The sequence below is a fragment of the Siphateles boraxobius genome, unplaced genomic scaffold (genome assembly GCF_051911475.1).
Source record: "Siphateles boraxobius isolate OS27281-9 unplaced genomic scaffold, OSU_SipBor_1 30, whole genome shotgun sequence".
Taxonomy (NCBI): Eukaryota; Metazoa; Chordata; class Actinopteri; order Cypriniformes; family Leuciscidae; genus Siphateles; species Siphateles boraxobius.
Genome location: NW_027508920.1, coordinates 8772463 through 8796846, shown reverse-complemented (window position 1 = coordinate 8796846; position 24384 = coordinate 8772463). Strand labels below are relative to the sequence as shown.

At 44.6% G+C, this 24384-nt stretch overlaps 1 protein-coding gene and 1 long non-coding RNA gene across 2 annotated transcripts in view; both read left to right on the top strand.

Annotated features, from left to right (window-relative positions):
* syt9a (synaptotagmin IXa) overlaps positions 1–16263 on the top strand; it is a 158762-nt gene extending 142499 nt beyond the window's left edge. Inside the window, exon 7 of the mRNA XM_077248226.1 lies at positions 15588–16263. Within this exon, the coding sequence (XP_077104341.1) occupies positions 15588–15656 (69 nt within the window). The 3' untranslated portion in view covers positions 15657–16263. The remainder of the gene's footprint in view (positions 1–15587) is intronic.
* A 4927-nt stretch (positions 16264–21190) lies between these two features.
* On the top strand, positions 21191–21982 carry LOC143757428 (uncharacterized). Its single transcript, XR_013210523.1, has 3 exons — positions 21191–21255; positions 21742–21850; positions 21953–21982. It is a non-coding gene; the product is annotated as an uncharacterized LOC143757428 (long non-coding RNA).
* The last annotated feature ends 2402 nt before the right edge of the window (positions 21983–24384 follow it).

The window sequence follows — 24384 nt, the reverse complement described above, 5'->3', positions numbered from 1 at the left end:
GGGGTGGCCCGAAGTGGGGTCTGAGTGTGTGGTGCAACACTTACCTGTCTCCACGGGTCGGCAGGGGGTGCGTGCGAAGGCTTAATCGGGTCCTCGAACCCGGACTCCTGGATTCCGGGGAGCCAGCGGCAGAAAGTTAACCACATTAAGAGTTCATCCCCACATCCCTGGGTGAACTGTCTCAGGGACGTTTAGTCTTCCACTTGCCACCTGGTTTGGCTGCACCTGAGACAGGCTCCACGCTGAGGCCTGGGTGGAGGTTGCTGCAGAGGCCCAGCGGGAGCAGGAGCGGCGGAAGGGGGACGCCCTCGGCGAAGTGCAGGTGGAGGAACTGCCACCGGCAGAGGAGTGGAGGCAACAGTGGGCCGCCGGGGCAAGATGTGCCGGATGGCCTCCATCTGTGGTTCGGCGGCAGAGAACTGGGCAAAGTTCTCCACCGCGTCGCCGAACAGCCCAACCTGGGAAATTGGGGAGTCCAGGAACTGAACCTTGTCCGCATCAGCCATTTCAACCAGGCTGAGCCAATGAACTCCTGGACCAATAAGGTGGACATCGCCAAACCAATCGCGCTGGCCGCAACAGCCGTACCCCGGAGGGCGAGGTCGGTTGCGGTGCGGAGCTCACCTATGAGCGCACAGTCTGGGTTACGCTCGTGCATGTCCATGAGTGCCTTGGCCTGGTAGACCTGTAGCAACGCCATGGCACAGGACACAGGTGTGCCGCGACAGACCGCTCCACTGGAGGGATAGCCTCGTAAACCCTTCACCGCTCCTCCGTCAAGGGTAGTGTGGGAGGAGGAGCTACACAGACAATTTGTGGCATTGAAAGGTGCCGCCCATGACCTGGTAAGCTCTCCATGCACTTTGGGAAAGAAAGGCACTGGGGCGGCGGGCTGAGAAAAAGCACGGCCCGCCCCGAGAAACCAAGCATCCAACCGAGACTGTTCGGGACACGGTGGAGGATTCTACGCGAGCCCGACAGCCTGGGCGGCCCGTTTCATCATGTCCTCTGGAGGGGCCCTGAATGACATGGCTGGTCGGTCCATTACAGAGCGCTCAATGGGGGACTCCACCGGCTGCAGTGTGATAGAGGAGTGAGGGGCCCACAGGGATTGGTTTATTGGGCGGGAAGCCATTACTATGATCCTCCGATCACCCTTCCCACACGGCACCCTAGGGTGGGGCCTTCGCGGACGAAGGCGAGTCTCGATCTCAACACCGAGATGGTCATATTCCTGCAATGGGAACATTAACCATCCACAAAAGCTGCTTCAGCATGCTGATAGCCCAAACACGTGATGCAACTATTGTGACCATCAGAGGGGGACAGGGAACGACCACACGGTTTGAATGACATCTTTAGAAAGACGCAAACGCACCCGTGTTGCTCTTTCAGGAAATGAAAACTATCCTGCTGCTGGAGCACACAGGGGAATGATCGCGGCAACACCGACAGGGATGGTGCAGCCTGTACCAGTGAAGCACTCACTTTCTTCGCCCTCAACCAGCCGGCAGACAAACAAACACAAAAAGGAATGCTGTTAAAATAGCAGTTGAGAGCTCAGAAGGCTCGCGACCACCGCTGCACTCGGTCTGTAGAACCACCAGCACCAGAAGATACTACCAGAAGAAGCACAGACACACTCGCTTGTTGAATGAATCAACACAAATCAGAGACACTGTCATGAAGACCGATCGAATCTGAAGTAAAACAAGTGGTGCGTGCATCCACTTCTATATTTATACCTGCGCTGCGGGGCGGAGCGTGGATGTAAAGCTTGCACACCTAAGTGTGATCCCAATCAGTCGACACATCGACTATGTCGAACGTGAGTGGCTGAAAGGGAAACTAAGTAAACATTACTTGACTGGTTTGAGTACTGGTTTGCCAAAGCAAAATAAAAAAAATTAAAAAATGCTTTTTATAAAAGAAAATTATGTTCTTTTTATAAGACATTCAAATTCACATTGGGAAAATAAAAGAATCAAACACCTAGAAACATTACTGTTCTTAAAAAAAAGGTTACAACTTCTCTGATAAATTATCTAGAGACTTTATTTGAAGCAAAATATCCACTGTATATATAGCTCTGTCATTTGTGGCATTGCAGGGAGGCCCATTGATTTAATTCTTGTTCTAATTATTTTTAAATGAGGGTTTAATTTCTTATTTAATGAATTAAACATTTGGCCCCATTTTGTGTCTTCAGCTTCTTTGTACTAACATATAAATTAATCTTATTGTACAGTACACTTAATATATATATATATATATATATATAAATACCTGCATGTAATTACAGCAGTAATTATTTTCTGTAATTACATGTAGAATTACACTGTTGACCCTTCTCTTACACCTTAACCCACCGTTAAACCTAACTACATACCGTTAACCCTCTGGGGTCCAAGGTGTTTTTAGGGTCCTTGAGATGTTTTGACATGCCCTGACATTTGTGCTTTTTTCAGTTGCTTATAAACATATTAATAGCAAAGGTGTAATTACACTCTATTTAACACAAACATGGCTACCATAATATGTGAGCAAAATGTATGTACATGATTGCATTTTTGAGAGAATATTGTTTATGCATGGTTATTGAAAAAACTAAAACTTAAAGTGTCTGAAATAAGGCCAAAAAACACATACTAAATATGTGTCCACAAGACTTTTGACTAATGGGTGTTGTTGCCTAGAGTTTTTGCTTCAAAATGATCTGAAAATCATCCTGCCTAATCATTTACACAAAACAATACATTGATTTAAATTCTATAAGACACCTTTTGTTTGGAAAGGCAATATGCGTGGAGGCGTGTTCACACCTGAGAAGACAAAGGCCGGATAATGTGCCACATACATAATGAGCTGCATATTAATTAGCCTTTCACACAGGTGTGTCACAGGGTCCCAAATAATGCAAGGACAAAATATCTATAGCTATATATCTATATATACATATTTTACAATTAGAAATTGGAACCAATTACAAATAGGTTACAATTACAACAACAATTACATTTTAACAAAATTTCAAGTGTATTCTTTCTTTGTAAAAAGTATATATTTTATCATACATATTAAAAAAGGTAAGGATTCATTAATTTGAATATTGGAACAAACACTATAATAACATCTTAGTGTCAGGAGCCAATCAAACACAACATCCTTCACCACACAACGATCACTCTCCCCAGAATACTAATCACCTGCACCTGTTCACAATCAGTAAGCCTCATCAACCCCTGCATAAAAACACTCACCACAACCTCAGTCATTGTCAAGCCTCCAACAGGAACAGACCATTTCCCTTGTCTTCCGAAGTCTCTGATATGTCCATTTCCAGCCAAGTAACGTATACTCACCTGTGAATTACTAACCTCTGCATTCCTGTTCCGCTGTCTTCAGAGATCCTGTCCAAATCCGTGTTTCCTGCAATCCTGTCTGGATCCTTGTTCCTCGAAATCCTGCCTGGATCCCTGTTCCCCAAAAACCCTGTATTCTCCTGAGTCCCTGTGTTCACGCCGAGTTGTCACTCCCACGACGACATCTGAAAGAGAAAAGACAAGTATAAGAGATCTGTGACTGCTTGCCATCAGTTAACCTGAAGAGGACCTGCATACCTGTAATCTGCCCCGCACGTAGTGATCTTCACCAAATCTGCACCTGAACTTTGAAAATACTCACCTATGCACTTGTGTCACGTTAAATAAAGCTGTGTTTGGATTCACTTACCTCTGTCTCCGTGCCTGTATCCTGACAGAAGGCTTGACCAACTACCGCTATATCCAACACAACCGCCATCCGCTGCCATTCCAGGGCAACTTGCAACCGATGCGGCGAGTTCGCTTCCTCAGTCCACCACCACTTCCGCAAACCCTACTCCCACACTGGTATGCATTGCTAGTTCCACCTCTCGACCAGCGCCATTTACCGGCCGGGCGGAAGATTGCAACGGCTTCCTATTGCAGTGTTCGCTCTTCATTGAACAACAAGCTCATCTGTTTCCCACCGATCGCTCACGAATCTCTTTCATCATTCAGCAATTATCTGGAACAGCATTGAGATGGGTTGAGTCGCTGTGGGCACAAGAAACGTCTCGGTTACATATGTAACCCTCGTTCCCTGAGTAGGGAACGGAGACGTTACGTCGGATGACGACGAATGGGGGTTTCGCTTAGAACACCTATCGACTTCGAGTATCACAAAACGAGCCAATGGCGATGAAATGCCATGGGTCTGCGGAATGTGCATAGCGTAACTCCGCCCCACCTCGTGGGTATAAAAGGAGGACGCTCGGCAACATGCAGATATGTCTTCGCTGAGGAGCCGAGACTGAACTCAGGCGTCTGCCCAGCGGTACAGCGGAAGTGGCAGGGAGACGTAACGTCTCCGTTCCCTACTCAGGGAACGAGGGTTACATATGTAACCGAGACGTTCCCTTTCGTAGTCACTCCGAGTTACGTCGGATGACGACGAATGGGGGTCCCCGTGAAATCACGCCACCTTCACAGCTGTCTTCCAGTGCCCTGCGAAAGTCTGATCCCCCTGTCGTGATACTGGCACAGACGAAGGAGTCCTACTTAACACAGGAATACCAAGGTACACTGGGAAGCATATCTCAGAGGAGATATGCCGCAGCATGCCTACCCGTAGGGAGGACTTAAGATACACATATGGCCGGAGGGTTACATATGGAGGAACACTGGAGTGACCAGCCCGAGGGGTGGCAACTTTCAACTCCAGGAGGGCAAGATGGCTTGCCAAGGGAAAGACACATGCTCAAGGAGGCTTACAGTGGAAATACACATGTGGGGGTTACTCAGGGAGGAACCATGCACACGGAGGCACCTAGCCGACGTCCAGGCAATAGACACTGGCGCCAGCGTCAACAGTGCTGGAGGAACTCAGGGCTTCAAGAGGAAGGCTCACCTGAGGAATAATCGCACGTATCCAGTCCGTGGAGTGGAATGGCGAGCAAGCGAAGACACCTGAGCGGGTCCAGTACTAGCTAACTGAAGCGAGTACTCGAGAGGACACAGGCTCCACTCGGAGATTATAGAATCTGGCGAATGTGTTGGGTGTCGCCCAGCCTGCAGCTCTACAAATGTCTGCCAGCGAGGCGCCATGTGCTAGAGCCCAAGAGGAAGCCACACTCCGGGTGGAGTGGGCTGTCACACCAAGGGGGCACGGTCGGCCTTGCTGTTGGTAAGCCAAAGCAATGGCGTCCACTACCAGTGAGACAACCTCTGCTTTGAGAGAGCCTTTCCCTTCAGTCTCCCACCATAACAGACAAAGAGCTGGTCTGAGGTCCTGAAACACTGCGTTCTGTCTACGTAAGCGCGGAGAGCGCGTACTGGACAGAGCAGTGCCACGGCTGGGTCTGCCTCCTCCCGGGGCAGCGCTTGCAGGTTCACCACCTGGTCCCGGAAGGGAGTGGTGGGAACCTTGGGCACATATCCAGGCCGGGGTCTCAGGATCACGTGAGAGTGACCGGGCCCGAATTCCAGGCACGCTTTGTCAACGGAGAATGCGTGCAGGTCCCCTACCCTCTTGATGGAGGCCAATGCAACCAGGAGCGCTGTCTTCATAGACAGGAACTTAAGCTCAACTGATTGCAGAGGCTCAAAGGGAGCCCTCTGCAGGGCATTCAAGACCACTGAGAGGTCCCAAGAGGGAACGAGAGGAGGGCGAGGAGGATTCAGTCTCCTCGCTCCTCTCAGGAACCTGACGATCAGGTCGTGCTTCCCCAGAGACTTACCTTGAACTGCTTCGTGATATGCGGCGATAGCGGCCACATACACCTTCAGGGTGGAGGGAGACAGCCTTCGCTCCAACCCATCTTGCAGGAAGGAAAGCACAACAGAGATCGAGCATCTCCTGGGGTCTTCTCGACGAGAAGAGCACCAGTTGACGAAGAGGTTCCACTTCAACATATAGACATGTCTCGTGGACGAAGCTCTAGCGGAAGTGATGGTAGCCGCCACCGCTGGTGGCAGGGTACTCAAACCTGCCTCGTCCCGTCCAGGAGCCACACGTGGAGCCTCCAGGATCGGGTCGAGGGTGCCAAAGGGTGCCCCGTCTCTGAGAAAGGAGATCCTTCCTCAGAGGAATTGGCCAAGGAGGTGCTGTCGTGAGGAGTACCAGTTCGGAGAACCAGGTCCGGGTGGGCCAATACGGCGCAACCAGAATGAGCTGCTCCTCGTCCTCCTTGATCTTGCACAAGGTCTGTGCGAGAAGGCTCACTGGGGGAAACGCATATTTGCGTAGGCCCCGCGGCCAGCTGTGCGCCAGTGCATCCGTGCCGAGAGAGCCCTCGGTCAGGGAATAGAACAGGGCGCAATGGGTCGAGTCGTGAGAGGCAAACAGATCTATCTGTGCGTCCCCGAACTGGTCCCAAATCAGCTGAACCGACTGGGGATGGAGTCTCCATTCGCCGGAGATGGGCCGAAACCGTGACAGCTCGTCGGCTGCAAAGTTCCGATCTCCCGGAATGTAGATAGCACGAAGGGGCCTCAGGTGCTTCTGACTCCATAAGAGGAGGTGGCGTGCGAGTTGCGACATACGGCGGGAGCGTAGACCACCCTGACGGTTGATGTACGCTACAGTCGCGGTATTGTCTAGTACGTGTTGACCCCTGAGCAACGTGAGGAAACGGTGCAGGGCAAGGCGTACTGCCAGCAACTCGAGGCAATTGACAAGCAGAAGGCGCTGGGGTCCTGTCCAGGAGCCCGCGGCAGCATGTCCGTTGCACATGGCGCCTCAGCCCGTGGAAGAGGCATCTGTGGAGACAACAAAATGCCTGGAAACTCGTTCTAGGGGAACACCGGCCCGTAGAAACTGAGGTTCCACCACGGGGTGAAGGTCTGACGACAGGTCGGAGTTACTGTAACTCGGAGCGTGCCATGATGCCATGCCCACCTCGGGACTCGATCGCGAAGCCACAGCTGAAGCGGTCTCATATGAAGCAATCCGAGCGGCGTTGCCGCAGATGCCATATGCCCCAGGAGCCTCTGAAACAATTTCAGTGGGACCGCACTCTTGTTTAATGGCTGAGTGGAGAAGGCGACCAAGTCCATGCCGAGAAAAGAGCTCCTCTGCACGGGGCAAAGTTTACTCCTTTCCCAGTTGACCCGAAGGCCCAGACGAGCTAGGTGCCGGAGCACTGGGTCCCTGTATTCACAAACCTGGTCTCAGGAGTGAGCTTAAGACAGCCAGTCACCGAGATAGTTCAGGATGCGAACCCCGTGTTCCCATGGAGGAACAAGGGCTGCCTCAACAACCTTGTGAAGGCGCGAGGAGACAGGGCTAGCCCGAATGGGAGAACAGCGTACTGACATGCGCGCGCCCTGACAGCAGAACGTAGGTACGCTCTGAGTCGAAGGAGAACGGAGACATAAGAGTAGGCGTCCTTCAGGTCGATCGCTGCAAACCAATCCTGTGGCCGCACACATCCAGAAATGCGTTTGGCCAGGAGCATCTTGAACGGCAGCCTGAGAAGGGAGCGGTTCAGATGCATAGGTCCAGGATTGGCCGTAACCCACCAGACTTCTCCGGGACAATGAGGTAGGGACTGTTAACCCGGACCTCATCTCGGCTGGAGGGACAGTCTCAATCGCACCCTTCGCCAGTAGGGATTAACCTCCGCTCTCATGATAGGGGCATAGCCACCGACCAAAGTGGAGCGGACTCCCGTGAAGCCGGGAGGAGACCGTGCGAACTGAATCGCATAGCCGAGCCGATGGTTCGCACGACCCAGCGGAACAGATAGGGAGCTCTAGTGCAGGCTCCCAACTGTGTCAGCGGAGTGAAGAACCACAGACGTCCCCCCGGTGGTGCAGCGAAGCGGAAATGACCAGCCCAGACGAGGGCGGCATAGCGGCCCGGTGTGGGGGCAAGGTCATAACCGCACCCTGACAGAGGAGGCCAGTGAAGGACCAGCGTTCCACGGGGGCCTGCTCTGTCAGGGGTCTGGCGACAGAGGGGGACAGGGGCGAAACGGTCCGTGGACGGCACGCCGTGTCAACCACCTCTGGGGCAGAGGGGGAAGAGGAGAGCACGGCTTGTGGGCGGCGCTCTGTGTCGTCCGAGAACTCTGTATGCTCAGAGAGGAGAGAGTCAGTTCTTCCTGAATAAGGATTCTTCCCCAGCCCTCCACCGGGGAAAGGAGTGGCCCTGCTACCAACTCCTGGAAAGAACTGAGTCTCATCTCTGAGCAGCCCATCTCAAAAGTGTCGCTTAACCCGGCGTTTAGCGGGGTGCGGGGCTGGAGAGGGCTGTGGCATCCCCCTACGGTCTTCCAGAGCCAGGCCCGGGTGAACGGGCGGGGTTGGAACCGTGGGAGGGAGCCTTCGGCGGTGGGCAGACTGAGGGATCTGAGCGGACGGCGGGGCCGTCGGGCAGAATAACCTCAATCTGCTCACGGGCGGTTGAGAACTGTTGGGCAGAAGCACTCAACCGCACCGCCAAAGAGGCCGACCTGGGAGATGGGGGTGTCGAGCAGACGGGTCCGCCCGACATCTTGCACATCAGACCGGTCAGCCCCAAACTGGTGAACATCACCTGACTCCGAGAGCGTACGGCCACTTTCGTCGCTCGGAGAGCAAGGTCAGTGGCGGCGCGCAGCTCACTGAAGAGCCTCGGGTCAGTCCCGCCCTCCTGCATGTCCATGAGCGTCTGGGTCAGGTAGACCAGCAGAACGGTCATGGGATGCAGTGAGGCAGCTGCCTGTCCTGTGGCACTATAGGATTTCGCCACAGATTACTGTGACGAAAAGAACTACAGGCTTGGACGGGTGCTTAGGATTGCGCCGGGAAGCACTCTGAGGACACAGTAGCATGGCAACAGAGCGTTCAACCGGGGGAACCCCAGTGTACCCATGGGCAGCGGCCCCTGAGGGGAGGAAAGGCGGATGAGACCAACGAGAGGACCCGTGAACTCATCATGCACGTCCGGGAGGAAAGATATTGGGGTTTGCCGTGGACGCGTCGGCGGCCTCACCCAAAAACCAATCGTCCCGGGAAAGCATGGCCATCATCTCCGGATCAGACTCAGGCACAGCCGTATGCACACCAAAGGGTGGCAGCTGTGAAGAGTCGTCATTTCCAGAAGAATCAAGCCCACCTAGTGATGCTGCTACAGACACAGCATCATCCTCTGTAGCTTCAAATGAAAACACACGGGCCACGCGAGGGTAGACTCGTGGAATCATCAGTTCGCTAGCGGGCACCGTCATTAAAGAGGGGGGGCTGGGGCGTGGACACAGAGTCGGCGCCTTGTTCCAGACCAACACCCTCAGGTCACCCTGTCCACCAGCCGAAGATCGGGTAGTGGATGAGGGGACTCTCACTCTTGCGAGTTCACCGAGTCTCGACCTATATATGACGCGATGATCACGTTCCCAGAGAGAACATGAGTCATCCACGAGCGCTGTTCAAGCATGATCAAAGCCCAAACACACTAGACAGCGCTCGTGCCCATCAGAGTCCGATACCAGTCCGCTGCAACCAGAAATACACGGGCGAGCCGTCTTTAAAAAGACGTGCCGCGTGCGAGCTCTTTTATGAGAGGAGAAAAAAACTCCGCGATGTTGAAGCGCACAGGGAGACACACACACACTGGCAGATCACTGCACAGATCAGCAGGCACTGTGAGCTCGCTGCAGATCGCCGTCACACCAACACCGGAGAGAGAAGCTCGTCTCATAGAGCGAAGTCAGAGATGATTGTGGAGTGAAGAAATATTCTTGGCTCCGAAGCGAAAACATATCTGCATGTTGCCGAGCGTCCTCCTTTTATACCCACGAGGTGGGGCGGAGTTACGCTATGCAAATTCCGCAGACCCATGGCATTTCATCGCCATTGGCTCGTTTTGTAATACTCGAAGTCGATAGGTGTTCTAAGCGAAACCCCCATTCGTCGTCATCCGACGTAACTCGGAGTGACTACGAAAGGGAACTGAGGTTACCATGTCATTACAAAGTTGCATTAACCATTTCAAGGAAGTTTTCGGCCACCCAGTCAATGATTCATCCATCAGCGATAAGTTAATGCGACTTCGACAAGATAAGAAACCCGTTTCAGAGTATTCCATTGAGTTTCGAACTCTAGCTTCAGTGAGTGGTTGGAACGAAAAGGCTCTTCTGGCTGTTTATCGTGGTGGTTTAAATCCTGCACTCCGTCTCCAAATGGTGATCTATGATGATAATCTGGGGCTGGAAAAATTCATACAGCAAACTCTCCGTGTCCATCAACGATCTCAGGGCTGTTATCGAGATGCTCGACATTCTCATGCCACATCCCCTCATGTCCTCGCTAACCATGAGTCTGAAAGACCCCCAGAAGAAATGCAAGTCGATACTCACCGACTCACCCAGGCTGAACGTTCTCGTCGTAGAGAATTGCAGTTATGTCTGTACTGTGGTGTTAAAGGTCACTTTCGACTCGCATGCCCCATTCGACCACGTCAGATGATGGTAAGCTCCGTTCAAGATCCCCTCGCCATATCGACACCACTCACTATTCCTGTAACCTTGAAAACCCCAAATTTCCATGTATCTGTAGCAGCCATCATCGATTCCGGATCAGCGGGGAACTTCATATCAGGGCGGCTCTGCAAGAAACTTAACCTCAGGAAGGTCGACATTCCAAAACCATATTCCATCCATGCAGTGACCGGTGAACCCTTTAACAAGGGGTATGTTACAGCTCAAATAACACCCATCCAGTTATGCATTGAAAATATTCACCACGAAATGTTGGAACCTTTCATTCTCCAAAAAAGTCAAGCAGACATAATCCTAGGCCGTCCATGGCTAATTCGTCACCAACCTACCATAAATTGTCAGTCCGGTAAGATAAACAGTTGGGGATGTCATTGCCCACTTGAGAAAAGCCCACACTCTGCTCCACCTGGTGCTGAACCTAAGAAAGCGCTCACTGTGAGTTCCACCTCCATCGAAAGCCCCACAGAAAATCTGTCCACAAATATTCCCTCATGTTATTCCTCGTTCTCTGACATATTTAACCCTGTCACTGCCTCCAACTTACCACCTCATAGACCATTGGATTGCGCCATTGATGTGGTCCCTGATGCATCGATTCCCAAGGGTAGAATCTATTCTCTATCAATTCCTGAACAGGAATCTATGCGGAAGTACATCGAAGAAGCTTTGCAACAGGGTTACATCCGTCCTTCTACATCCCCTGCTGCCGCTAGTTTCTTTTTTGTTGCCAAGAAAGATGGAGGTTTAAGACAATGTATCGACTACAGAGCCCTGAATCAAATCACCGTGAAATTCAGTTACCCACTACCTCTCATTCCAGCAGCCCTCGAACAGCTCAGGGAAGCCAAGATCTTCATCAAATTGGATCTGAGTAGTGCATACAATCTGGTCAGAATTAGAGAAGGGGATGAGTGGAAAACTGCTTTCATCACGCCTGCAGGGCACTATGAATACCTGGTCATGCCGTATGGGTTGGTAAACGCTCCTTCCGTGTTTCAAAGCTTTATGGACGAGGTACTCCGAGTCTTCCTGGCAAAGTTCGTGTTGGTTTATATCGATGATATTCTGATTTATTCCAAGAACCCTGGTGAACATCAACATCATGTGTCCCTAGTACTCCAAAGACTCAGAGAATTCACCCGTTTCTAAAAGCAGAAAAGTGTACTTTTCATCAGGCCAGTGTCGAATTCCTGGGATACCAACTGAGTGAAAGAGGAGTGGAAATGGATAAACGAAAGACCGAGCCATCATGTCCAGGCCAACTCCTCAGTCGGTAAAAGAACTCCAGAGGTTCCTCGGCTTCGCAAATTCTTACAGACGATTTATACACAACTACAGTATCTTGACAGCTCCTCTGACCTCCCTGTTAAAAGGAAAGCCGAAGATGTTACTTTGGACCCCAGAAGGAGAGCTTGCCTTTAATTCACTCAAGGCCGCATTCGCCACTGCACCCTTGCTCCACCATCCAGATCCAGAGAGGGTATTTGTGGTGGAAGTAGATGCCTCCACTACTGGGGTAGGAGAAATTCTATCCCAGTACTCTGACTCATCCTCCAAGACCATACCTTGCGCGTTCTTTTCCAAGAAGTTATCTACAGCAGAAAGCAACTACGACTTTGGAAACCGGGAGCTTCTGGCTGTGAAACTTGCCTTAGAGGAATGGAGGCATTGGTTAGAGGGGGCGAAACATCCATTCCTAGTACTTACCGACCACAAGAACCTCCAGTACTTGAGAGATGCTAAAAGACTCAATTTACGTCAGGCCTGATGGGCACTATTCTTCACCCGTTTCCATTTCAGAATCTCATATCGTCCAGGCTCAAAGAATACTAGAGCGGATGCCCTCTCTCGCATGCCCCAGAAACTCCGATGGAGGAACCTGAGACCATCCTGCCCGAGAAACTGTTTGTCAACCCCATCCAGTGGGAAATCAACGAGCAATTATTGGAATTGTCACGACAACAACCTAGAGTCCCAGGATGCGCCCCGAGAAGATTTACGTACCTGAGGATTTCCGCAACTCTCTCATTTCATCAGCTCACTCCTCTGTAGGCACAGGTCATCCTGGAATAGGCAAAACTTTCTCAACTCTCCAACTCAAATATTGGTGGCCCAACATGCAACAGGACATCACAACGTTCATACAAGGTTGTATTCCCTGCGCCATGTCCAAAGTTCCCAGAAATCTCCTTGCGGGTAAATTAGTACCACTTCCTGTCCCACATAGACCGTGGTCACACATTGGAATAGATTTCGTCACGCATCTTCCCCCTTCTGACGGCAACACCTGTATCCTCGTGACCATCGATCGGTTCTCCAAGGCATGCAAACTAATTCCTCTGAAGGGTCTCCCTACGGCTTTTGTCACTAGTGAACTTCTGATGGAACATGTTTTTCGAAACTTCGGCATCCCAGAGGACATCGTGTCTGACAGAGGACCACAATTCATCTCCCGAGTTTGGCGAGCCTTTTTCACTCTTATGAACGTGACTGTAAGCTTATCATCAGGGTATCATCCGCAAACAAATGGCCAAACCGAACGAAAGATCCAGGATATAGGACGCTTCCTGCGTACATTCTGCCACACCAACCAGAATATCTGGAGTCGATATCTAATTTGGGCAGAGTACGCACAAAACTCCCTCAGACAGTCATCCACGCAGTTAACTCCTTTCCAGTGTGTGCTGGGTTACCAACCCCCATTGTTTCCATGGTCCAGCGAACCCTCAGAAGTACCAGCAGTAAATAAGTGGTTTCAAGAAAGCGAAAGAGTGTGGAATCAAACCCATCATAACCTCCAGCAAGCGGTGAATCGCCAACAGCATTTCGCAGATGCTCGTCGCCGTCAAACCCCTGAGTATCAACCCGGACAGTTAGTCTGGCTCTCCACAAAAGACATCCGTCAATGTCAACCTTGCCACAAACTCAACCCCAGATACATCGGACCATTCCCCATTGTAAGACAGAACCGGTTCCGGAAGATAACCCCCCGATACCGCCTATTGAACCAGAGCCCATTTATCTGACAAAGGAGATATTGGACTCCCGATGTCGAGGTGGTCAGCTCGAGTATCTGATAGATTGGGAGGGGTATGGACCAGAGGAAAGATGTTGGATACCCCGGAACGACGTACTTGATCCCAATTTGCTCCTTGAGTTTCACACTCAACATCCTGACAAACCTGCACCACGGCCCAGAGGTAGACCACCACGACGTCGGGGTCCAAGGTCCGCTGGCGCGGACTCTGGAGGGGGGGGTAATGTCAGGAGCCAATCAAACACAACATCCTTCACCACACAACGATCACTCTCCCCAGAATACTAATCACCTGCACCTGTTCACAATCAGTAAGCCTCATCAACCCCTGCTTAAAAACACTCACCACAACCTCAGTCATTGTCAAGCCTCCAACAGGAACAGACCATTTCCCTTGTCTTCCGAAGTCTCTGATATGTCCATTTCCAGCCAAGTAACGTATACTCACCTGTGAATTACTAACCTCTGCATTCCTGTTCCACTGTCTTCAGAGATCCTGTCCAAATCCGTGTTTCCTGCAATCCTGTCTGGATCCTTGTTCCTCGAAATCCTGCCTGGATCCCTGTTCCCCAAAAACCCTGTATTCTCCTGAGTCCCAGTGTTCACGCCGAGTTGTCACTCCCACGACGACATCTGAAAGAGACAAGACAAGTATAAGAGATCTGTGACTGCTTGACATCAGTTAACCTGAAGAGGACCTGCATACCTGTAATCTGCCCCGCACGTAGTGATCTTCACCAAATCTGCACCTGAACTTTGAAAATACTCACCTATGCACTTGTGTCACGTTAAATAAAGCTGTGTTTGGATTCACTTACCTCTGTCTCCGTGCCTGTATCCTGACACTTAGTTGATAATTAAATATACCTACTTTATTTTTGACAAAACATCATACTATAGTATTTTTATCATGAGCAGAAATTGGTGAACAAAACCTTAACTATTTAATGTGACAGTAGTCTTTTTTTACAGTCAAAACTTTATAATCTACCAAAACTAATCCCAAAATCTTGTCTAAACATTCATATTTAGTCTATAACATATTGTCTATGATATATTAGCATATACATGTTAATTTGCAGTTTGTTGCTTATTACAGACATTTTATTTCAACATATTTCAGTCTATTTTTACTCATCTTAGTAGGCTATAGCAATATAGTTTGGATGTGTTCATGTAAAAATAATGTTTACTAATGTAGGTGCGAGAGTGAATGAACGGCACAGACACGCGCTGTATAACTGTAGTAAACAACGCGCGCGCGTCTGTGCTATTCATTCATCATTTAGCCTACACAGAGTCACGCAATTCATATTTAAACAGTCTTTTTGCGGTTTACAGACACTATCCAATATCGCGATTAGAACAAAGCACTTAAGAATAAATTACTTATTCAAACTTAACTTAAACTTAAATGATTATAAAGATATATTGCTCATGCTTGGGTGAATAGTATTCGCTGAGTTTTTTTTTAAGTTTAGAGATGTGCTCCAGAAAAAAGGTTATCGGAGATGGAGAGACAGAAAGCACACCCTGTTTATTTTCTTTATTTTACAAAAGCACAATGTTTTATTTCGATTGTAAGTGGACACATAAAAAAATAGACATTCAACAGTTTATTTTTTTATATGTCTTTATAAAGTGTATTATTATTAAACTGTCTGTACACATACAAAGGTATCAGTGCTTCAGTTTGTATGTAGAGACCCTCATTAAGCTACCGTGTTAGTGTGGGGCTATTTTGAGCCTTGTTAGTGGTATTAACTAGCAATGTATTTTTACTTATTATATGCCCCATATACTAGCGTTATAAGCTAAACAGTTTTTAGAGATAAAACTCTTTACACTCGATTATCATGAAAACAAATCCCAGAGAACAGTCGACTTGGTACTGATGTGTTATTTACACCCCAGGTTCATTTTGCGCCGGAGTTCTCCTTTAATGTAAATGTCCAAGGCAGTAATGTCAAATCAGTGCAATCATGACTGATGAAGTTTTTGAGTGAACTAAGATGACTATACTGCTTTGTTCTCCTATGCTCTCTGCAGTATCACAGTACTGGAGGGGGAAGCCAGGGAGGTTCCTGTAATTCCCTGAAGGCTCCTCCATCACCATAGCCTGAGGTCCAATTTCTCATCTTCAGACCAACAATAGACGATAATTTATGCACAAGATGTTCTGTCCTGGGATCCAGAGGCCCAAGATCAGAGAGCTCCAGTAGGCTGTTCCTGACATCAAAGGGAACGGCGTCCCATTTTCTTCTACCGGTGTACCTGGAAGCCCTTCCACTGCATGGGAAATCTTGATTGTTTCAGCTGCATGTTGAGTGGTCACACACTGTATGGCTATTTTGTGCTACTCATGGTGAATTGGAAAAGAAAATTAAGTGGAAAAAAGTGGAAAAGAGTATTTTTATGTTGTTCGCAAAGTTTCGATTCCAAGTAGATGTTTTCTAAATCAGTCTTGGTATGTGTTTTTAAATGGAGTATCAGTGTGTCACTCAATGCTCTTGAGGTTAGAATGTCAACTTCCCTTTTTAATGTACTGTATACCCTTCCACTGCGCATGAGTGTGTTTTGGTGTGGTAAAGTTCAAGATGTTCTTTGTTACTTGTTTGAAATGCTTTGTGGATTTTGTCATCAAGCGTCATGGTGGTGAATTGTTTACAGACTTTGCAAGTAAAATGTTATTTTTCATGTCATTAAAGATCTTTTTCTTACAAAACTAAGCTTGTAATGCAGTGTTTCTCGATTACGGTAATCATTGTGAAAGTATAAGGGTGTAATGGTTCAAAGTTCCTTATCTTAAGATTTCATGTCAAGCTTTTTGGAGAAGTTGACACAGTTCTATTGATTTAGGCATCTTAAATTCTTCTTTCATGTAATTATTGGCTGACTTGAAAAAAATATATAAATAACCCTCTTAGAATGAATGGTTTTAGTGAAACATCCAACGTGCCTATAGCTTTTTTTCAGTACTTTTTTTACACCAACAGAAAATCTTTTTATTCTTCTATTTTTAGGATAAAACAACCTCTCTATCTCTCTCTCTCTCTTTCTCTCTCTCTCTCTCTCTCTCTCTCTCTCTCTCTCTCTCTCTCTTGTAATTTTTAACTACAAAAGGCATAGACTCACCTAAAGGATTATTAGGAACACCATACTAATACTGTGTTTGACCCCCTTTCGCCTTCAGAACTGCCTTAATTCTATGCGGCATTGATTCAACAAGGTGCGGAAAGCATTCTTTAGAAATGTTGGCCCATATTGATAGGATAGCATCTTGCAGTTGATGGAGATTTGTGGGATGCACATCCAGGGCACGAAGCTCCCGTTCCACCACATCCCAAAGATGCTCTATTGGGTTGAGATCTGGTGACTGTGGGGGCCATTTTAGTACAGTGAACTCATTTTCATGTTCAAGAAACCAATTTGAAATGATTAAAGCTTTGTGACATGGTGCATTATCCTGCTGGAAGTAGCCATCAGAGGATGGGTACATGGTGGCCATAAAGGGATGGACATGGTTAGAAACAATGCTCAGGTAGGCCGTGGTATTTAAACGATGCCCAATTGGCACTAAGGGGCCTAAAGTGTGCCAATAAAACATCCCATTACACCAGCACCAGCAGCCTGCACAGTGGTAACAAGGCATGATGGATCCATGTTCTCATTCCGTTTACGCCAAATTCTGACTCTACCATCTGAATGTCTCAACAGAAACCGAGACTCATCAGACCAGGCAACACATTTCCAGTCTTCAACTCTCCAATTTTGGTGAGCTCTTTCAAATTGTAGCCTCTTTTTCCTATTTTAGTGGATATGAGTGGTACCCGGTGGGTTCTTCTTCTGTTGTAGCCCATCCGCCTCAAGGTTGTGCGTGTTGTGGCTTCACAAATGCTTTGCTGCATACCTCGGTTGCAACGAGTGGTTATTTCAGTCAAAGTTGCTCTTCTATCAGCTTGAATCAGTCGGCCCATTCTCCCGAGACTTTTGAGATTAGCTAATTTTCCCATACTGAGTCTGACAGAAATTATTTGCTCTCATATAGCTCTAAACAAGCATGCTCATTAAAACCAAAGCAACAGACGTGTTGAAAGTGCTGTGTTAAGTGTCACAGTGATGGTGCTACTCATGTCAGATGGCTCTGATTCACGGAGATTGATTTAGGCATTCATTGATCTGTTCGCTTTGTCGCCAATCACACTCCATTTGTTCCTGTCCGAGCCCCGAGCACTTGCTTTCATCAGATACATTTGTTTACTCCAGATAGAGAATAGCTTTGGAGAATATTTTGTTATAAAAAGAGCAGGATTGAACAAAAATCTATGCTTCAGCACATTATCACTTATGTTGCAGTGCATTCAAAGTTGGATGTGAAATATTCCTATTCGATATTTCTGGATTTCTACCATATACAATAGCATTTTGTTGTATAATATGGAGAAGATGATCCACCTTTTTTAGCAGGTATCAACAAAGAAGATAATTTGCTGTTTTAGACACCTATACCCCATAAACGTTTGCTAAACTGTGGTAATTAGTATAAAGTAATGTCATAACTTTTACTGATGCAGTTTATTTGCTTAAAAGGCCATGTTTATCATTAACTGTGTTGATCATGTACATGAATGTCATGTTGTCTGATTTCATACGGTCGCATATACATCTGCAAAATGGAATTTGCCAGATGGAAGTACAACTACAAGATGTCAAATTTTAATTATGGAGAAATTCATCATTACTGAGCATTAATATTGAAAATACTTGGAACACATAGCCTAAATTAATGACAGACTAAATTATTATGACTTTTATTATATTTATCATACCAAACATGTACAGTGTTGTATGATAATTGTTCCATCTAAACCCAACCGATCATCTGATACACTGTTTCCAGGATGGCCACCCGATCGAAGTATATGTCGTCAAGTCAAGTCACCTTTATTTATATAGTGCTTTTACAATAGAAATTGTTTCAAAGCAGCTTTACAGAGATAACAGGAAAGTAAAGTTGTAATAGTATTATCAAATTCAAAATTAAATGTTAAATGTCCCTAACTAAGCAAGCCAAAAGCCAATGGCGAATGAAGGCGAAAAAAAAGGCGACAGTGGCAAGGAACCAAAACTCCATCAGGTGACAGAATGGAGGAAAAAAACCTTGGGAGAACCCAGGCTCAGTCGGTGGGCCAGTCCTCCTTTGGCCAACAAACGAACAGTGTATGATTATGATTTAGGCGGCATAATAAGTCAGAAGTCAGATTGGATCAGAACTTTCACAATATTTATCCAGTTCATCTGGTTAGGGGTCGGAGTCATCACGCCGGTATAGAGATGAGTTTTTTGAGGTGTCCATGAGGCCTTCACAGTGTTGATGAGGGTGGCACTTCAGGGATGCGTTATCGTCGTGTCCATCTGATGGTCCTTCATCGGATCTGGATATGGCCTGGATCCGGCGGACTGTGGTAAACCTTGGGATAAACAGAGAGACTAATATTAGCGTAGACGCCATCCTTCTTATGATGTACAAAGTACAACAGGATTTATGGGAAGTGTTCCCGGTTCCGGCTGATCTAAACTATGCAGCCTAACATTGAATTATAGCAATCTATAATGTGTTATGTGTATGCTAAGCCAAAGAGATGTGTTTTTAGTAGAGGTGGGCATAGATTCATTTTTTTAATCTAGATTAATCTCACTGGAATCTTGGAATTAATCTAGATTAATCTAGATTAAAATGGCTCATTTGAATTCTGCCGAAGGCATTCAGAATATACGGAAATGTAATATATGACATATATGTCCCTATATCACAAGTGACGCTGTCATATATGCTAAATATATGACAATATATTGCTATAACATATATACATATCTCTAGATATATGTTGATATAGGTTTATAACATATATAAATTGTCCATATTAAATGAGTATATTGACATAATACAATGTATATGATTATTCTATATATAATATTTTATGTTATAACCATATATTTCACTGATATGTTTATTTTAATATATGCCAATATATTTAAACCACATACACACATTTTACATGCTTATGGTTTCCCTATTAATTCATTCCTTCTTTTCCTTATTTGAACATCTTGAACTTTTAAACAAGTCTACACAATCCACATTTCTTTTCAATTTCTATCCCATTTTAGAATTAGCAAAAAAATAATAAAAAAAATTGATTTTTAAAATGTATTATTTTACCTTAACTGGCTCATAAAAACAAAACAAATAGTAAACAAATTATATTTGCAAACTTAACTTTTTTTCATATCATCAATAACCATATATCGATGTAATCAATTTCTATATGTAAGAAAATACATAGGTTAATACATGCACTACATATGCAGATGCATACAGAATAATACATAGTTAATGTCTCCAACAAAGCGTGGCAGAGCTGCAAAAACTGATGTCATTGATGTCAGATACAAAATTTAAAAGTTCCTTCATAATAATTAAGAAAAGTCAGCGGTATAATCACATCTGTGCTGTTCCAAAGGCATGTAAAAACAATTTCTGTCTGCATTTCAAGCCATGCATTTATTAGCATGCGGTTCCACCCCAATACCTTACGTCATTGCCTAATGGCCTATCTTCATTAGGCGCGCCAAAATTCAAACGCAATCAAAAGACCGCTAAATTACGCGCATTCAGAGACCAACGGATGAAGAATGTTCGCCCTTGTTGAGTGGAAAGAAGAAGCTGATAATTTAAGTTGGAGCATTGTTCCAACATCACACATAACAAACTTCAATATTAATGATTTCTTAGAAGGACTTGATGAGATCTGTAGGCTATATTTAATTGAGTGGAGAGGTGGACTGAAGAAAAAACCCTAAAGGCGGATGGCCGTACGAGGCAACTCTGTTGCAGGTAAGTTAATTTCTGAACTTTTATTATAATTCACACATTGATATTGCACAGATAATAAATAATTAAAATAATCTCTGAATTGTATGAGCTATTTATAAGCTACTGATAATATCGAAGCTAGTACAGATCGGATAATTGAGCAGATATTCAGTGTGTAACTGTTAATTTTTTTTTAAAATTTTTAAATCTTTTTTTTAACGTTAATATTAACTGCTTTATTGTGTGAGTTGCATTTTCATGGTCTCATTTTCATGGTCATGTTTACGAGCTAGGAGTAGGCCCAGATTATTAACGTTAACGTTACACTGCAGTGTATCATTCTAAGATATTTAAATGTTTTTTATTTGAGAATAATATCTTTTAAAAAAGTAAGATTTCAGCTGTCAAACACATCATGTAGTGGAGAAAAAAATACAATATATGCCTTTAGACTCTAGAACTACTAATACAATAATACTAAAGTAAAAATATCTCAAATGTATGCCAATGTAGCTTGCAGGATATTAAATTCCTGTCAGTATGTGTGCTAATATTTTGAACACTGTCCCCCATTATGACATCAATAATTTTGTGGGCGCATAAGCGTTTACATTTTGTCAGCCTATGTTGTTGTCATTCTCATAGTCCTAGTTGTATCTTTTGTTTTAGATTCTACATTTTGTATTCCCCTTTTTTCCCCACAGAGAGACAGTCCACCCTAGAAAAACGAATGAGGACACATCACACCAGTCCAAAACTTCCGAGCAAAAGAAAATGCAGGCCAAACCTTAGGCTTGTTGAAGAGGAGACCAGCAATGACGGACCATCTAGCCACAAAAGGTCACAAGATTATTTTTTTACTGGGACCTCAAACTAGCAACTGCATTTCAAATGTAAAAAAATAATTGGCTGCCCACTATAAAGTTATTGCTTTAGGATAAAATAAAACAAAATCATTATTACTTATAACTTTGCAAATTAATTACATTTATAAATTAAATACTTTAAATACTTAAAATGAATCATCCAAAGTTAGGAGTACCTGATAATCTACAACTTTCACTAGATCTTGACAGGATTAGTATTTTGTCACAGCCAAGTACAGTACACACTGTCTGTCAGAGTTGTTTATGTTGCTTTGCCTGTTTCTACTTATGGTAAAGCTTATATACTATTAAGTCTATATCTGTTTATCTGTTTTAATGCCATCAGCTAATCCACTCTGCTATTATTTCCGAGTTTTGGGCAAGCTGATCTTCATTTTCTGCTAAAGAAATTGAAAATACTGATACTGAAAATCTATTTGTTTGTTGTTTTGCTTCCTAGAAATGCCAAAACTCCTTAGTACAATGGGCAAGCTGGGAAAATGTCTTGAAGCGAAGGAGCAGAGCACACAGGAACAACTGGCATCACCTTCCAGCCTACAGGAAAATGAGTATGCTGTTTTTCCAAACTACTGTAGTACAGCAAGTTACAACAGTAAAGACTTATTAAAAACAAATTCAAATGCCAATAAAACATTTTGTCTTTTTTACAGATGCAGTGATCCAGAAATTTCCAGGGGCCAACTATTATTCAAAAGGTCAATGAGCTGCGGACATCCAAAAATCTCAACAAACTTAAAAAATTAACAGGCGGTATACCTGTTACATATACCTGTTGGTGGATTTTCCTTTTCTGGGTTTGTTTTATGTTTTGTTGTAATATTGTATTTGTATATAATAGTGATGGGAAGTCCGGTTGTTTTCCGCGAATCTGTTCTTTCGGACAGTTTTGTTTCAGTGATCCGGTTAAAAAAAACGGTTCACAAGTTCTTTTACGTCCTCAAGTAATGACGTCAATTCTATTCCCGGTGGATAAAAATAAATTCAGACAAAGGCATTAATTAGCCTAGAAATCAAAATCTAGTCAGGCCAATCACATAGTGTATAGAGTCGGTGGGCGGGCTTAACATAATGATGGCAGAGTTGCAATGGTTCTGTCTCCGCGTTCGGTTCAGAGACGGGGCTATCAAGCATGCTCAGTATCTCCAGCTCATCAGTTCTCTGTATCAAACGTGTCCAAAAGAAACAGTTCTCGGTTCTGTACTGGTGATCACAGAACTGCTGTAGGAGTATGTGCGGTGTGCGCTGATCTGAGAACTGCTGAAACCTGAATATAGCCTACAGTCGACAAAACTAAAAAGTCGATGCATGTCTCCAGTATGTTTAATACGTTATGTTTTGATTAACACATTATAAACATTTACTTTGCACTCTTAAAATCTTGGGAAGAGTTTACGTCAAATATCAAAAGAAATAAATGAGCTGTGCCTAAAAATAATGTTTTAGTATAATAATAATTGTTTAGTTTTACAATCCATTCGTTTCCAATCTTTAAAATAATACAGTGAAAAGACAGTAATTATGTGATAAAGATGTTTCCAACATGTTTTATTTTGTTACACTTATTGGTGTTCAACTAAATACTTGAGAAACATGTATTTCCTCCCTCTGAAAAAATTGCACGCATGCTCAGCTCATCGGTTCTCAGTGGTTCGAACGAGTCCGAAAGAAACAGTTCTCGGTTCTGTACTGGTGATTTGAGAATGGCTGTACCTGTGCGTTTGGTATTATGTGTATGCTCAGTATCAGCTGCTCGTGCTCATCACTTCTCTCAACACATGTCTCAGTTCAGTGAACTGGAGTTACTAGAGTAACATATACTCTAGGATATTGGTTTATTTCAAGTCAGATGTGTCAGAAAGTGAGTAGTTGTGGATGCGCTGACGCAAGACGCAAACTGTTTCGCACGATTCAGTCCGATTTGGTGTACGGTTCACTAAAAAGAACCGGTTCAAAATAACGATTCGTTCCAGAACCGGACATCACTAGTATATAATAAAATTGTGTTCAGTAGTTTTCTAATTTTGCTCAGCTTAACAATTTCTCTTTTTAAATTAAAACTGTTTTAATAAAGTTTTAATGTATTAACTGTTTTACTGTATTACTTCTTTTTTGCTAACTGCAACGTTTAACATTTAAGGTTTAGGCATGTCATGTGCATTGCATTGCAAGTGTGTAAGTACACATCCATAACCTATATTTAAAACTATGTAAGAAATTAATGAAAGCATGTTTTTCACATTTGTTTAGTTTATACATTAAGGCAAAACATTTAGCAATTAATATACATAATATAAGAACATAACATATTCAAAATATGTTAACACAATGTTTTTATATATGCCATTTATCAAAAATATATTATATATATCATTTTAAATATATAATATATATTCAGACGATATAAAAACATAGGGACATATATATGGCACATGTATGTAAGCAATATGCTATGCATATATGTGTAGTTTGTATATTGAACATTTATACAAATAATATATATCATGTATATTGATAATTATATATGTGACATATATGTATAAAATACTATTATACATACATAAAATATATGGGCTAGTTTTATATGTCAATATATGAAATTGTTCCATTTTCTAATAGGTTTTTTATATGGGCAGATATATATGTACATATATGTTTTCACTGTCTATGTGTATATATTTTATATATGTATATTTCATATGTGTACATATATTACATTTCCGTATGGCTACCCAAATAATGACTCAAAGACTTAAAAGTAAGTCTTTGAGAATAGTTCGGCTCGCGTAGGGATGTGAATTTCTGCCAAAAATGCCATTCGACAATAGAGGAGCAAAAGTCGAATATCGTACAAAAAAATTTATAAAATAAAATAAATAAATAAAACGCACAATTACAATGACAGAAACGGAGGCCAATTTCATCTTTAGCGATTTGTCATCAAACAAACTGTTTATTAATTGAACAAGTAACATGTTTTCGTCGTTTTTTTTTTACATAGTAACTTAGGCTAATTGGAAGAAGAAAAAAGCAATAAGCACGACGTAGCTACAGTCCGTTTTTGCATCGCCAAACCAGATGCTCG